The sequence below is a fragment of the Pogoniulus pusillus genome, chromosome 14, assembly GCF_015220805.1.
Source record: "Pogoniulus pusillus isolate bPogPus1 chromosome 14, bPogPus1.pri, whole genome shotgun sequence".
Taxonomy (NCBI): domain Eukaryota; kingdom Metazoa; phylum Chordata; class Aves; order Piciformes; family Lybiidae; genus Pogoniulus; species Pogoniulus pusillus.
This window is the reverse complement of record NC_087277.1, coordinates 9,869,788-9,886,082: the sequence shown is the minus strand read 5'-3', so window position 1 is coordinate 9,886,082 and position 16,295 is coordinate 9,869,788. Positions and strand designations below refer to the sequence as shown.

The 16,295-nt window shown below is 41.7% G+C and overlaps 2 protein-coding genes across 4 annotated transcripts in view; one reads left to right on the top strand and one right to left on the bottom strand.

Moving 5' to 3' along the window:
* LOC135181246 (annexin A13-like) overlaps window positions 1–16,295 on the top strand; it is a 261,747-nt gene that overhangs the window by 101,460 nt on the left and 143,992 nt on the right. The window lies entirely within an intron of this gene.
* Window positions 1–16,295, bottom strand: part of FER1L6 (fer-1 like family member 6) — an 87,777-nt gene that overhangs the window by 1,236 nt on the left and 70,246 nt on the right. Inside the window, exons 32-40 of the mRNA XM_064154243.1 lie at window positions 15,453–15,580; window positions 13,729–13,899; window positions 12,438–12,598; window positions 11,091–11,233; window positions 10,351–10,439; window positions 8,041–8,139; window positions 7,316–7,557; window positions 6,831–6,994; window positions 4,108–4,208 (exon numbers count right to left, since the gene is read on the bottom strand). Of these exons, the coding sequence (XP_064010313.1) occupies window positions 4,108–4,208; window positions 6,831–6,994; window positions 7,316–7,557; window positions 8,041–8,139; window positions 10,351–10,439; window positions 11,091–11,233; window positions 12,438–12,598; window positions 13,729–13,899; window positions 15,453–15,580 (1,298 nt within the window). The remainder of the gene's footprint in view (window positions 1–4,107; window positions 4,209–6,830; window positions 6,995–7,315; window positions 7,558–8,040; window positions 8,140–10,350; window positions 10,440–11,090; window positions 11,234–12,437; window positions 12,599–13,728; window positions 13,900–15,452; window positions 15,581–16,295) is intronic.

The window sequence follows — 16,295 nt, the reverse complement described above, 5'->3', positions numbered from 1 at the left end:
ATTGCACAAGCCACTACAAAAAACCTGACTGCTTAGTGGTAGTCACAGTGTCATAAGTCAGGGCTAGCTCAAGCTTGACGTGCAGCCTCAGATGGCATGCTTTCAGAAGCAAATGCAAAACAGGGGATGAGATAAAACCCAAAATCTAGATAGTTTGCCTGGATACATAAAGAAAGTCACTCCTCTGCACCTCACAATCCTAAGGTTTTCCAAATGGTGCTGTGTGAGGAGTAGTCTCTCCTTTGACATGCCACCCAGCTTGGGAGGCCACTATGCCTCTGATTTCACAGTATCACAGTATCATGAGGGTGGGAAGAGACCTCACAGATCATCAAGTCCAACCCTTTACCACAGCCCTACCCCTGTAAACAAGCTAAGGCAACATCTGCTAGCTCTGTGTGGTGGGACAACCCCATGAATACAGTGAGGTGGAACAACATTCACATCTGCTAAACTGGGTGCAGGTTGTCTTTCTTACTGAGTATCACCAAACTTGTGCAGATGCTGCAGCAGTTGGAAGAACAAGATGAAGACTTAGGGTTACAAAAAGCAACAGCTGTGCCTCACTCCACAAAGCTGGCTAAGGAATTTAAGCAACGTCGCAGTCATCTGGAGAATTCAACATTCAGCATGTGGCAGTGAATGCAAATGAGTGTGACAGAAAGTCTGTAAATCTAAAAGGCCAGCTGAGTGTCTTTTCATTAAAGACTGTGTTTTATATCGAGGTAGAAATGACTCAGAAATAAATCAACAAATAAGCCCTCCAGGTTACAAGGAATTATTTAAGAATGGATACTCTGGAGATTAAAACTTAGTGAATCGCAGATTTGAGTTACAAAACCATTAGTCTGCACGTTCCAACTGCTTCAGGGCTTTTCATAACCTTTAGAGACAGGGGGGAAAAGCCAGGCTGTTGCTCACTTGGTTTGTTTTCTTTGCAACATAGGCAATAGAGTTTGGTAACAGTTATAGCAACTAATTTGTTGTAATAGAATACATCCAGACAAGCATCCTGCCTTGATCAGCAGAGGTGAAGAGATAGATAAGCTCATGGTGCTTTGGCCAGCAGGAAATTACATTCACTGCACCTAATTTCTCATTTGCATGTTTTTCTTTAGTTCCCAGGCATTTAATCATTGCCTGCCTTTGCTCTGGTACATTAAAGAGCTGGCTAATGGCTCCTAGAACAGAATTCTGATCTTGAAATTATTTTGTTTCTTAATGAAAAAAAATCATCACACAAAGCAATCTAAAAATTTCTCTGTGTGAGCTTATATGATTAGTTAAAAAAAATAGTGAACCTACAGTACTGGCATAGAGATGTGGAAGCTCCTTGAGATCTACTTCTTCCTGAAGGCAACTCATTTGAAGTGCAGAAACAGTTATCTCTTATCTCTCAGTTGATGGCTGAGAGCCCCAAGATGGTAAACTTTAATACCAGCTGTATCAAAGGGAGGCATACCATGTCTTCAGCTATTAGTTTCTCTTCTGTCTGGTAAGAGAGGGTGTAGCTAAAACAATATTTTACTATCCACAGGCTAACACAACTTTAGTAACCTTAGGATTTATTTTGCATAACTTTAAACCTTAAGTGCTCAGCTTGGTCAGTCATGGGCTGTCTGCATGTGGAGAAGAAAGACCTTCTGAAAAGCAATCCATCTCCTTCTTCAGCTCCTTTCTTAAGATATATCTATTAAGTAAGTGGGATGATTCCCCCACCCTGTACATGATCAGCTACAAAAGGAGCCTGAGTGGCTTGCTTCTGAGATGGGCTACCCTCAACCTTATTTTAATGTAATGGAGGTACACATCTCGATTAAGAGTAGAACTGGGTTGAGCCATGCATTGTTTGTGTGTTTCATCATGAAAATCTAGATGTGGAGGCACTCTGAATACTCAGTGCAATGTCTGGAGGTAGATTCTGGTTTCAGAGTTTCTGGTTCAAAGCATCTCCAGGCTGGCTGTGCAGCAGAGAAAGGGCCCAAAGGCTAATGACAACCTTTTAGCAGATAAAACGCCCCCTTCTGAGGATAAAATGACCCCGAGGTGAAAAGCCTTGGAGCCCTGGGCTGTCTAGTTTGTATAGAAAGGCCTGAAAACATGTGAGGAAAATCAGATGGTGCCTTTGTGCATCCTGTTGACAGCCTTCTGTACATGTAATCCTCCTATTACACACTACAGTTCCTCTAAAAACTGCCTTGGCTGATTGCTTCTCACCACAAGTGTTTCAGAGCTATCCAAGTCCTATGTCCCCTGTAAGGCAGTGCTTTAATTTCCATTACTGGGATTCTTTCAGATGGACATAGGTCATCCTGCCTTTAGGTAAATAGTTGGGTGAAATGATTGATTAAAGTCTCTCCAAGGCTAATTTTCAACAAGCCTTTGATGCCTCTGATTTTCAGAGGAAAATTAAACCTTTCGTGGTGGTACTGGCAATTCCATCTCTATGCTTTTTTCCTCCCTTTTTATATTTATCCTGAGATATTTATCAGCAAAATTAAACAGAATGTGAAATGACTGTCATTATGGTTAGCAAATGAGTTGTAGAAAATTTGGTAGCAGGAAATATAACATCAGTTAGTTTCTTTCCTTCCTTCTTAGTTTCTTGGCTTCCATCTCAGATTCTTTCCTTCCTTCTTAGTTTCTTTCCTTACTTTCTCTTTCTTTCTTTCTTTCTCTCTCATTCTTTCTTAGTTTCTTTCTTTCTTTCTCCTTTTCTTTCTAAATCTAGCTCATTAATAGAACAAAGTACTTGAGCCAAAATAGATTAGAAGTACCTCTTCTCTGAATGTGAAAACCTCAGCTGATAATGTTGTTTTAATGTGACAAATACTGAAATATGAAACGCTCTTTCTAGATTATATGCCTTTGATAAACCACTTAAAATGTACTCATTAAAAAGTCTTATGATGAAAACTAAGCATCTTCATCCTTTGATGACAAAGTGTTTTTTAAAAAGGGATATATTTGTCAAAGTTGTATCATTGCATCACCTGATTTTCATGCTCTATGTGGCTTTACCTGCACTTGATTAATTTATGCACAAACAAATATATGTATGCAAAGGTGAGTTTTCCACTGAAATGTAGCAACTAAGGCTCCTTTAGATGTATCCAGATAATTCTTAGAATCATAGAATCACAGGATCATTTCAATAGGAAAAGACCCTCACAACTCATCAAGTCCAAATGCTAACCTAACTCTGCCAAGACGACCACTAAACTGTGTCTATAAGCACCACATCTACTCATCTTTTAAATCTCTCCAGCAACAACGACTCCACTGAGCAGCCTGTTCTAGTGCTTGAAGCATAGAATCAACCAGGTTGGAGAGACCTCCAAGATCATCCAGTCCAACCTAGCACCCAGCCCTAGCCAGTCTAGACCATGGCACTAAGTGCCTCAGCCAGGTTTTTCTTGAATGCCTCCAAGGATGATGACTCCACCACCTCCCTGGGCAGCCCATTCCAATGCCAATCACTCTCTCTGGGAAGAACTTCCTCCTAACATCCAGCCTATACCTCTCCTGGCACAACTTGAGACTGTGTCCCCTTGTCCTATTGCTGGTTGCCTGGGAGAAGAAACCCTTTCAGTGAAAAACATGTTCCTAATATCCAAAATTCTTGTTTCCTAATAGCAAGACTCCTGATGATCAAACAAAAAGGAACTGCACACAGGAAATATTGCATGCAGTCATTTTAAGGCACTTAAACATTAATGGCTTATAAGTATCCTGTTTATGTAATAAATACAAACTGCCCAATCTTTTTAGGCAACCAAACTGAGGTGTTTGGTACATGGTTTAAGTTAGCATAGTTTAAGAGGTAATGGCATGCTAGGTCAGGTGTGGAACATGTGAGCTCAAGCTGAGGACAAACATGCAGTGATGGATGCAGTTATGTGAGTTTCCAGAAGAAGGCATTTCAGCTAACCTGGAGGGTAAAAGTTCCAGCAGCCAAGCAATGCACCACTTGGACAAGTGGCTTGCTCAAGGTTACAAGCAGGAAAGAGGAGAAAAGCCAGGAGAGGAGCAAGGAGACCTGGTTTTGCCCATCTCCTGTTGAATGACTCTGCCCCCAGCTTTGTTAATGAGTATGCTCCTACTCACTTGGGTTTTTCCAAGGGCTCAGGCTCCTTTCGGGCTTTGCCTACTGGATTCTTCTCTGCTTCTTCTTCTGTGACTAAGTGAAACTCAGCTTCCACCTTGCCCTAAATCAGAGACATCACATGTAAGCATCTGCTACTGGGTTGTTATCACTAAATCACAAGAAGATTTGGCTTGGGGAGAAATCATGAAACCAGCTGAGGGTGAAGGAAATTGATTATAAGAAATAAAATAAAATCTTTGCAGTTAAAGAGAAAGCATGAAGGAAAGCTCAGGCATCAAGTGCCTGATTATGCTCAAGAACCATGAGGAAAAAGAGGTAGGATATTTTCTTCCAGGCCCAAAAATACATTTTCTGAGTCATAACTTCATTCATCTGAAAATAACTGTCTTATATCTATCACATGTCCTGCCAGAGCTGGAAGATTACATTACTGACATGGACAAGCTGCAGCCTGACAATGGGGGGAAATTCAGCCAGTCACAGGTGCTGGAGCAATTGAGCTGTGGGGGTATCAGTTCACAAAATAAAGATGGCCAAAACTGAGATCTGTGTGAAGAAAATACTAGGCAGTCCTAGAGCCCTGTTCAGGCCAACAGAATAAGGGTCTGGCAGGTGGATCCAGAATGAATTTTCTTGAAGGCTGTCCAGGAGATGATGCTCAGAGATGTGACACCAACTTACTTGTTCAGCACCAACTTACTTGTTCAGCACCAACTTACTGATAGTTTCTACAAGTCAGAAAAGTCATGGTGTTATATAACTGCTGCTTTACTGCTTGTTTTCGTTGTGAAAATCCACTGGAGCTTACTGAGTGACAACATTTATTAAAGATCATGTCTGCTATATCTTGCAGTAGAAAGAGGTAATCCAAGTTATTTGGACTATCAGTATCAACTGTAACATATACTGTGGAAGTTAGAGCTTCCTAAATATGGGTTAAATATTTGTTTCCCCCCCTGCACTCACAGCAATACATTGTTATTTCTATCTGTGTTAGGCAACAGAGACATTCTCCCTTTTCTCTGTTCAGCCAAGTATATTCTTCAGTACTATCTCCACTACAGATTAAGACAAAGGATTAAAAAAAAACACCCACAGAGATTTAAAGATTCCAGTATCAGTTAAGAGTGGGTAAAGCAAATCAGCTTCATAAAATATGCAATGAATAAACCCCAGGCAAATGCCCTTTCATGTATTTGTTATTTTCCTACTCTGTACTTTCGTGTTAATCTATGGCCAGTGACCAGGATTCAGCACAGATCTGAGCAGGAAGAAGGATGCAGATGAAAGAGATTGATGTTGAAGACAAAGGGATCAAGAAGTTGAAGTGGACTGAAGGGGAAAGATTCAGTTTTGCTAGAAAAGAGAGGTAAAGTAGGGATTTGGGAGTAGAGCCCATTCACTAAATCCATGGAAAGAGCAGTTATCTTCAGTCTGAAGAGGGTAATGAACTTGAAGATTATAGTCTTTTATTAAAATATTCCTTTTGCTGGCATGGACAGAAATATGAAAGGTGTGTGAGGGCTAGGAAAACCCTTGGAAAGGGAGAAAAATCCTCTATCAAGGGGACGTGGCACTTGGTGCCATGGTCTAGCCTTGGGCACTGTGGTAAAGGGTTGGACTTGATGATCTGTGAGGTCTCTTCCAACCTTGGTGATACTGTGATACTGTGAAAGCAGGTGAATTTGTAGAGGGCTACACTACTACAGGACTATACTGTTACACAAAAGGAGTTTATAGTTCTTGGTTTGTGCCCCACAGGGATCTGATTACACCTAGAAAGACTCCACCCACACTAATCCTTCCAAAGACCACAAGCAGGGTTAACTATTGCAATGTAATTCGTGCCTAGATCCACACACTCCACCTAGGAAACAGAGAATCTGAGCTGTCTTTCATTTACGCTGCTCTAACAGTACAAAGGAGCCTTAAAAACAAGGGAAATGTAAAAGTTCTGCATAACACTGAGAATTTCAGTGTAGCTCCAGATCATGCAGGGAAAGCATGACAATATTAGGAAGAAAAGCCTCAGCAGAAACCCCTGAGATAGATGGCTGGGCACATGCTGAGTGAGATTTACATCCTGCTGCCAGCCTTGCTATGCTGGAGGCTTTCAGTAAGCGAAAATTTGTGTGACACTATTTATATTCTTAAGAGGACAGTAGCAATGTAACAAGTCTTGTAGAGTTTTGGGGAGGCTGTCATTGTCCTTTGAATTCCTCTATACCAATTGTATCCTCCCACCTAAACCAAAAAAAAAAATATTGGCTTATTGAGTACACTTCAGCAAGGAGAGGGAACTGTGCTCTTTCTACTTGAGAGGTGTCACCAGCAAGAGGAAAAATGGTAGACTCCAAAATCAGTTTCTTCACTCTAGTTGAAGTGAGAATAAATAGTAAAGAAATAAATAACCAGGTGAGATTTCTCTCAAGATTTCTTCAGATAACATAAAGTTGTCTGGAAAGATCTGGTTTTCCACTCTACCCATCAAGAATGCTGAGAGATGAATAGCAAAGAAGTAGTGCAAAGTGTTCTGGTTGCCTGTGATTATCAGAATCAAATGTAGAGGTAATCACTAAAGTGTTTAGAGGAGTCCTATGGATTAATCAGTGGTGATTGTTCTTTAGATGTCATATCCAAAATCAGCATCTATTTGTCTTAGGATCTCAGCAGAGCATATAAATCCCAGAGAAAAGCAGATCATCCATAATGAGGTGCCTACTGTGAGCTCCCCAGCCTTGATGAAAGGCCACCAGCCCCTAATGCGCTTCTGCTGAAAGATGGAGATCTTGTTTTCTTCACTTGCTGCCACAACTACTCCTAAGTCACAGCTCTTGGCTGTCTTTGCTGCTCGAGGGAATCCATTCAGGTTCAGTTCAAGAGTGCCTGGAGGATGAAGTGACAACGCTCAGAGAGCAGACAGACACAAAGGCATTCAAACGGCAGCTTCCAGATAAGATACATGGAGCAATGCAAGCAGCTTGAAACCAAGCTTCACAACTGGAGGTCTTTCTGTACTGTGAATCATTCGTTTGGATTGCTCTGGCACCTGAGCTCCTAATCATGCCTTCTCCAAGAAACATGTAAGTTTACAGTGTGGTGCTTTAGAGAAAGAAAAGCTGAAGTTGGGGCTCAGACACCACGTTTACAAAATACAGGCCCAGGGAGACCTCAGGTGCAGTTCAGGCAGATCCACTGCATACTTACCCAAGAAATCATCTGAAGAGAGTCTTTCGAAGTCCCACACCTGAAGCACCAGCTCAACAGGTATTTTGCGCTCTGTCTTCTCCAAAGAAAAGATATTTTCTCTTTTACTAACCACCATTTGCTTCTCTGCTGGGAGGTAGTGAAACGGGAACACAAAGCGCCAGTTGAAGTTGCCCTCTCCGGTCAAGGAGTTGTAGTGTACATCTGTCTCCTGCTTGTCATCTTCCAGGCCCTTTATCCACCTATGGCAAGCACATAGTGGAAAGCACTGCAGTCACCAGGGGACCTTGAATTGTGGTTGTGGTTACTTGGTTACGGGCATGATCCTTCACTAACTCCTACCTAATCAGTAGGAGGCAATGCACAGTTCAGGACTGTGACACACAGCAGCAGCCCTGGTTCGTGATCTTGGCCACCTCACAGCCATGGCACAGGCTGCTGCAGTGGCCAGCAATGATCAAAAGCTGAGAGTGAGAAAAGGATTTGCTTTGATCAGACTCCAAATTGCTAGTTGTCTGTTTCCTATTGGCCAAGATATCTGTCTTCTCTGAGACGGGTGAAGACAGAATCAGTTGTTTATCCACTGCTGATCACCCTGCATCCGTGTGCCACACAAGTAAATTCTGTTTCCATGTCCCAAGACTGATTTTAGCACTCAGTATTAAAGTCTAAACTGATTGTAGCTGGTTCTTGCTCTTTTGAAGACAAGTCCTTGAATAACTTACCCTTTTACATATATATCACTTGATTTTTGCCCTGTAAAGATATTTTCATCTTCTAGGATTACATCTTGTGTATTCCAGATTATTACTCTCAGTTCATAACTGAAAAAGAAAAGGAAGTAGGCCTGTTTATAATCAAGCTCTGGTCAGACAATGTAAGCCTCTATCAAATCATGCTTTTATGAAGTGAGAAATGATGTATTTGTACAAAACACCTTAAATGGCATTGGCCTCAGGCCTCTTCTATTTACAACAGTCTCATGATAGAGTGGTAGCTCCTCTCAGCTCTTGTAGTGTGCTGGGGTCACTGGGAAGGACAATTCCTTGCTTTTTCTGTGTCTGGTTTAATTTTTTCTTCACAAAAGCATTGCAGCAAAACAAGGTAAAGTTGATCTCAACAACATTATCAGAACGGTCTGCAAAACAGCAAGCAGCTTGCTGACAAAATCAGAGCTGCCTGAAAGATAACTTTCAGAAGAAATGTCTAAAAACATTGTATTTGCTGCAACCCAGTGCATTAAAAGGGAGGAGAACCACTGCTTATAGATATATGTGTTCAAGCAAGCACAGTCACCTTTAGAAGCAGTAGGAAAAGGAATCAAAGGTTTCCCATTCTTTCCAGTCCCTATGTACTGCCATTTATGGCCATCCAAAACGCAGGAAGCTTGAATTGAAATACAGTGATGCAGGTGACAAAAAAAAATGGATGCTCAAAAAGATAGGTGTGCTTTGAATCATTGTGTGGACTGCAAAATACAAACCCCCAAACCTATGTTTGAGAACACCAACATGTATGTTGCCATCCAAACAGCCTCAATCTCAAGTGTAAAGCAGTTTGGCCCAGTATTTACCAGATATCCTTGGTTGTAGAGCCAACCATGACAGCCAAGCCAACTTTTATCTGTAATGCTCCAGCAGAGCCTTGTTCAACTGAAGATCACTGACAAAGTAGTTGAAGCCTTATGGAACCTGTAGACTGTTCTGCTGTAGAGCACGTGCATTTCTCAGCAAGGTGAGAAAGTGTTTGCTTGCTTTCTATTTTGACAGCATTTCCCCTTGCCTTTGTAGACTGCAGAAATGACAGCAACGATTTAGCTTTGTCAGCAAGATTGTTTTAAAGTCTTTTTGGGCAGGAAAATGTTTGTTAAGGAGCTATATAGAAAGTTCTAGTCTGAGGAAAGTAATTGCTATGTAGACAAGTCTGTCAAGTCTTGGCTTTTGGAACAGAAAAGGAAATGAAGCTGGGGTTTATGACACTGTTTTTTGCTCAGACATAAACAATACAGTAATAGTACCTGAGGCTTCTTCAAACAAATTTCTCAATAAATGCATTGCAAAAATATTGGAGTAAACTAGATACTGGATGGGCTGAGAACTCTTGCTTGGTTTTGCTTCACCTACAGTCAATTGCTGTCTACAACTACCTGAAGGGACATTGTAGCCAGGTGGGGGGTGGCCTCTTCTGCCAGGCAACCAGCAATAGAACAAGGGGACACAGTCTCAAGTTGTGCTGGGGTAGGTATAGGCTGTATGTTAGGAGGAAGTTCTTCACAGAGAGAGTGATTGGCATTGGAATGGGCTGCCCAGGGAGGTGGTGGAGGCACCGTCCCTGGAGGTCTTCAAGAAAAGCCTGGATGAGGCACTTAGTGCCATGGTCTAGTTGACTGGCTAGGGCTGGGTGCTAGGTTGGACTGGATGATCTTGGAGGTCTCTTCCAACCTGGTTGATTCTATGATTTAGCTTGAAGAACTATGTGTAGTGTTGCATACAAAGCAGCATAAGTATCAATATAAAATTTGAGAGAAGACTATTCCAAATCTCATTTAGCTGTGGCTGCATTACATGTTTCTGGATCTTATCTTTGAATTACATCTGGAAGCCCAATAGGTGTAATACTATTGAAAAGGATTAAAGATCTAAGGCAGGGTCAAGTAAGCTATCTAGCTGAAAGAGGTAGTGAAAGCAGAATTACTTCTTTCAGCTCAATGAGTGGATGACAACAGCAGAATTATCATGGACAGTTGTTTCTCACCACCTGCAATCTCTGTATGACAAAGGGCTATCTTTCTAAAAGAGGTATGTGATAGGCCTTGATGAAAAATCACCAATATTTCCTTGAGTTGTTTAATGGAGGAGATCAAACTGGACATTCTTGTTTGACTTGAAGTCCTGTGAACCTAAGAAAACTTTCCTTGAAACACAGAGGTTTGTTGTGATAGGTTTTTTTTTCCATAGACTTTCCCAGACACTCTAGAAAGACTCAATCTTTGAAGATATATGCCACTGCACTGGGAGGAAAGCACAGAGCATTACCCTTTGGGTTTTCTTGGTGAAATGTCCACTGGGGGTCCTGGCAGAGGCATGTCGTTAGGAAACATGTCGACCCACATCTGTACACGACCCTGGAAAAGAGAGAGAGTCTTTGAAAGATTAAGAGATGTAAAAGGCTCTACAATTAATTCTGGCATCCAAAACTACTACGTCCTCGCAACCAGCTCACTGTCCTGTAACTATGGTTTATCTATAAACTTACTATAATCCTTTTTCTCCATACATATATTCTACCAGTTTCTTGGGAATGTGATAAAATTGGAATTGAGCTCAAACATTGGCAACTTCAAGGTAAAATCCATATTGAAATAGTACGTGAGGAACAGGGAAGAAAAAGAGAAAACCAAAGTGCCATGGTCTAGTTGACTGGCTAGGGCTGGGTGCTAGGTTGGACTGGATGATCTTGGAGGTCTCTTCCAACCTGGTTGATTCTATGATTCAAAGTCTAAATACAAGCAGAGATTGTGTTAGTTCAATAAACTAAAGCATTGGAAAGAATGAAAATGTGCAGTTAGACCTTGTGTGACTAGTGTGTATTTAGATAACTGGCTCTAAACACACACCTGTGACAACTCCCAGATGAACACTATACAAAGCCTCACATAATGGTGCAACATTTGGATGCTGTCTCATAAGTTTGCAGGTACCAACAGAAACCACAACTGGAGGAAAGGAAAAGTGCTCCTACGTCTACCATCAGCACAACCTCTGAGTTACTCCACCTGTTCCAAGCCTGGCTTATCCTTATGGTACAAAGGCCGAGTCTCAATGTGCTCTGGGACCAGTTTGTATCCAGCTCCAGTGATTTCTTCCCAAGCATGTAAAACCTTTAAGGAGAGATGTTCATATGATTCAGTTGGCTCCTCTACAGGAAAGAGGAAAACAAAAAGAACAAAGAGAGATGAATTCTAATTTTGAACTCTTGACAATATGTTCTGTTAGTTATTCAAGATGGTAATTAAAATTGTGTTTGAGTTAAAAAGATTTTATTTATCTCACTTAAGTAAGAAGGGTCTTGTGATACATTTAGTTATTGTAAATAGGGGCACCCACTGGGATAACTAGAAGATTAGCACTTAAACAACAGTTTGTCTGTAAAATAGAATCATTTCACCATTACCTCAGCAGTTTCTAAACAGGACTATGGAAGCAGCCTTTCCTCTTGTAAAGGAAAACTGCAAATGTGAAGCCTTTCTACAGCTCATGAAAAATGAGGAGATTTGAATTGTAACAGAGCTAAAAAAAATAGGCACTAATAATTACTTCTACACCTTATTTGCCTTATGGAAGCAATAGCAAAGACCCTCCTGGAGAACCAGTCACACCTCAAGGGAAGAGGGTTGAAGACTATGGGCAAAAACATCACCTCCTGACCAGCTCAGCTTGGCCACTGGAGGAAGTGAGATGCCAGAGAATGGCACACAAGGAAGGGTGACTTTGCTATCTGATTTGGACTTTGCCATCTGATTCTCTGTTTCCATGTGTCTGATTTCCATCATCTTGTCTGATACTGGTTTATCTGAAACTCATTTTAGTGAGCCAGAATTTTGATTGAGAGATCCTGTTCACTGGTAGTCAAACAGCAGTACTAGTGCCATTAATCTCTCTGAGGCCAAAAATGGATCAGTTTTTCTCCCTTTAACAGAGCTACCTTAGCAGCCTTCCTTTCAATATGGGAATTATTTTGAGGGGCTGTCATTGGAAATTTACTCAAAGATCAATAAACATAGGTGAGAGAATAGAGAGAATAAAAATGTTGCTGCCAGTGTCCACTGTCGTCTCCAAGACCAGTTCCTTTTTTTCCCCTCTTGAGCTGATCCAAAGTGTTTCCCCAACATCTACCATGGGGATCTCAGATTATCCACAGTAACTCTATCATCCAACAGATTCTCAGCAATTAAGCTACAGTAATATCTAATATAAAAACAATCTCCACCACCACAGTAATAAGAACATTTCAAAGCAGGGCCAGGTTCCAGTAATCTGGCTTCAGAGTGCTCCAGCTCCAGCTGGGGCAGGTTTTTGGTACAGTTACAATGCAGCTGAAGAGTGCTGAACTACTTCATTACCATTCTCATCTTCTGTGAAGACAGTCTGTCCCTTAAAGACTTTTGTTCCTACTTGTATCTCCCCTGGTCGCATGAAGGGTCCTCTTATTCTGTATTCCTTACACAGCTTAGTGAGGATCTCACTTGGCTTGGTTGCATCTCGCCAGGCATTGTACCCTTCTCTGCAAGGAAGGAACAGAGAATGAAAAGGAACAGCTGAGGTTTTCCTTCATGAAAAATCACTGGCAAACCAGGACTTCCCATGCAGAGATTTGCTTTGCAGTCAGTGGCTCTGATATCTACTCAGTCAAATTTTTCCTTTGAATTGCACTACTTACTTGAGGAACTGACTCTGTCTTCTCATATCCTGGGGCCAATCACTCTTTATACTTAAAACAGAAGTTGGGGCAGCCTTCTCCATAGCTTAAAGCAGCCCAGACATTGGCATGCTGCCTAAGAAGAACATGACCAGAGCTCATTCCCTGTTCTACCTAAAGGATTCAAGTCTATGTGTTCTACCTTCATTTAAGGAGATTTTTTTGGTGCCTCTCACATGCAGAGAAGTGGAGATTTTCTGAGACCTGGAACAAGCACATCAAGACAAGCTTCACAATGAAGACTGAGCTGGCAAGGTGAGTATTAGGGTTTGGTCTGTACTCTTGGATTGTTTTTTCTTGTAGCCTGCCCTTTGTAGGTAAACTAGAGAAAAATTAATAAGAAAAGTACTTCAAATCCAAGTCTTTTAAGTCAGTGCCCCATTCCAGGGTAATGGAGTTCTTTCAGTTTTACTTTCTCTGCATGAACCAATCTTTGTAGACACTGTCCTTGAAAGTGCAGCTGTATGACATGGGCCAGAAGCTTTGCACCACTGCCCTAAGACACAAGCCATCCCAGCAAGTCCTCTCTGCTCCCACCCCCCAGTCCCACTGGCTTGCTGCAGTCACTCCAGTTGCAGCTGAATACTGGAGAGCAGAGTAGATCTCAGACATAGCTCTTCTGACAGATTTTTTCCCCCTATTTGCCTTTGTTATCACTCCAAAGGCAATTAATTAAGCGGGTATGTTCTACCCAGACTGATTAGCATCTGAAATGCTTGATGAACAAGCAGAGTTGTTCATTTCAAAATGCCCACTTCCCACTGAGGCTGGCAGCTACCCAAATCCACTGCTAAGCTCTTTGGTGAATTTTAATTAAAATTCTTCCTATGACACCTTTATACTGGTGAAAACATAGTGTTTAGCCACATCTGGAACTTTTGCTTCAAGTCAAGTAATTCAGTGAGTGATCTGCTGCTGTCTGAAGAGGTACTTACATTTCATATTGACTTTGTAACCCACAGGTAGCTCGATGCCTGCTGTAGAAACGGTTTTCCAAGTCAATTTTAGTCTCTCCAATGAGATCATCTGTTCCCACAAAGTCATGGTCGTAGATCAGGACTGTGAGCAAGGAATCTTTGGGGAATGTGGCTTGGATTTCAAATGATCTGCAGCAAAAATTGAGACCTATATGCCATCAAATCACTTTTGAAATCTAGGAGACTAAGTTAATGAACAACATCTAGATGATACCTCTTCTAATAAGCAGTGAGAGGTTTTGGTAGTGGTTATTGTTTCACTGAAATATCTGAAAGTACTGGAAACAGAGTGTAAAAGTATTTTACCTTCTGCTTGCCTACCACCTCCTCCAGTTCTAAGATTGTTCCTACTTAAAGTAGACAGAGCAATAGGATGAAGCAATGATTTATCCAAAAACCAATATAGATGTAAGCATGAAAAATACAAGGCTAATGAACCTGTGTGTATGAGTTCTCACCTGTATTTCAGAACCCCCCCAAAAGGGACATCTCTGTCTTTTCTGAGTTGTTTGTTTGTTTTTCAGGATTTCCAAGTTAAGTACTGAATATAGAAGTCTGGGGACATCCAGCAAAATGATCACACAAAAGCTATAAACAGAAGTAAAGACTGGATCTCTCTTTCTCTCAGTGCATTTTCAAGGATAGGAATTGTTGAGATGTTAAGGGCTAAAAGTGATTTTTAAAGGGATTTGGCAAATTAGTTGAAGACAGGTCACCCTCCTTTAGCACAACACTGACTCTAGTTTTCTCCAAAGCACAGGTAAAACTGAGCTTTGTCTCCTACAGGACAGGTTTTGTCCCTCTTCTCAAAGTGGCCAGAGTCCAACTTTGTAGCAACATGTTTTGGACCAAGTGAGGTTTGGAGAGTCTGGAATTGCTAGAGGTTGGTAGTGCCATGCTGGACAAGTTGACCACAACTGATGCTGCTGCTGTGAAGGAGCTGCTGGTTCTCTCACCCCAATGCTGCCACTGGTGACAGCAGTAATAACTATCCAAAGGAACAGCCCATTCCTAACTTTGTCTAAAACAAAGGCACTGCATCTCTCATGGCTGTGATTTACAGTTTATCATATTGACTGTTCAGTTTCAACCTCAAACAAGAAAGAGCTTAAATCATGAGATAGCATGCTATGGAGGAATGAGTCTGTTCCTGTCTTTTCTCCGTACACTTTTTTCTTCAAGTCTCTGCTTTTGCAGTCAGGATCATAGAATCAACGAGGTTGGAAGAGACCTCCAAGATCATCCAGTCCAACCTAGCACCCAGCCCTATCCAGTCATCTAGACCATGGCACTAAATGCCTCATGCAGTCTTCTCTTGAACACCTCCAGGGACAGTAACTCTCTAACACAGTATAGTTTACCTTTCTTAATGTTCTTACAAACTAACTCCATCTCACCTTAAAAAAAAATAACCTCCTTAAAATTGAGAAACTTATTGCCAAAAAGCTCATAAGTAGCACTGACAACATAAACAAGTAAGTAGCACTGGTAATACAAAGGTGATGTTTACAGACAGCTTGTCTCTGGGTCCCTGTTCAGAAGGCTGTGTGGATTTAAACATCCTGGTTTTCTGTCCTAGCCCTAGACATCATCATAGAGCAAACACATTGTAATAGTAAAAGAGTAACAGCAGTAGTAGTGGGAGAAATTACCCCTGAATAAGAAAATAAGCCATTACTGACCTTCCAAATATTGGATTTAGCTGCTTGGGGATGTAGTTTTCCCTGTCTTTGATTTCTGTGTTGCCCAGTCTTAGCACAATGTAGGGATCTGACTTGCCATCTGGATCAGCTGGGCTGAGGTTAAATGCCTGTTAGGGAGGAAGATTGTGTCCTCAAGAAGCTTGCTTAAATGCAACAAGGTCACAACACTTCCTTCCCACTCCCAGGTGTTCTGGAAGTGCAGGGGCTTCATGTGGTATAAAATCACAGAATCACAGAATTAATCAGGTTGAAAAAGACCCCTGGGATCATCGAGTCCAATCTATCACCTAACTATTCTAATTAATTAAACTGTGGCACTAAGTGCCTTATACCTCCTCTTAAACACCTCCAGGGATGGTGACTCCACCACCTCCCTGGGCAGCCCATTCCAATCCCAATCACTCTCTCTAGGAAGAACTTCTTCCTAACATCCAGCCTAAATCTGCTGTGGTGCAATTTGAGACTGTGTCCTCTTGTTCTGTCGCTGGGTGCCCAGGGTAAGAGTCCCACCCCTGCCTGGCTACAGCCTCCTTTCAGGTAGTTGTAGGGAGCAATAAGGTCTCCCCTGAGCTTCCTCTTCTCCAGGCTGAAGAACCCCAGCTGCCTACGGTTCCCTGGGGAAATCTGGCATTCACTTTTGTAGGGTAGAGAGAAAAGATGGTCTGGAGTACAAGAGAGTTTGCAAGGGTGGAACAGATACTAAGAATCCCACCAGTAAGATGGAAAAAGAGATCGTAGAATCAGAAAGGTTTGTGTTGGAAGGGACCTGAATGATCATCTAGTTCCAACACCCCTACCATGAGCAGGAGCACCTTCTGCTAG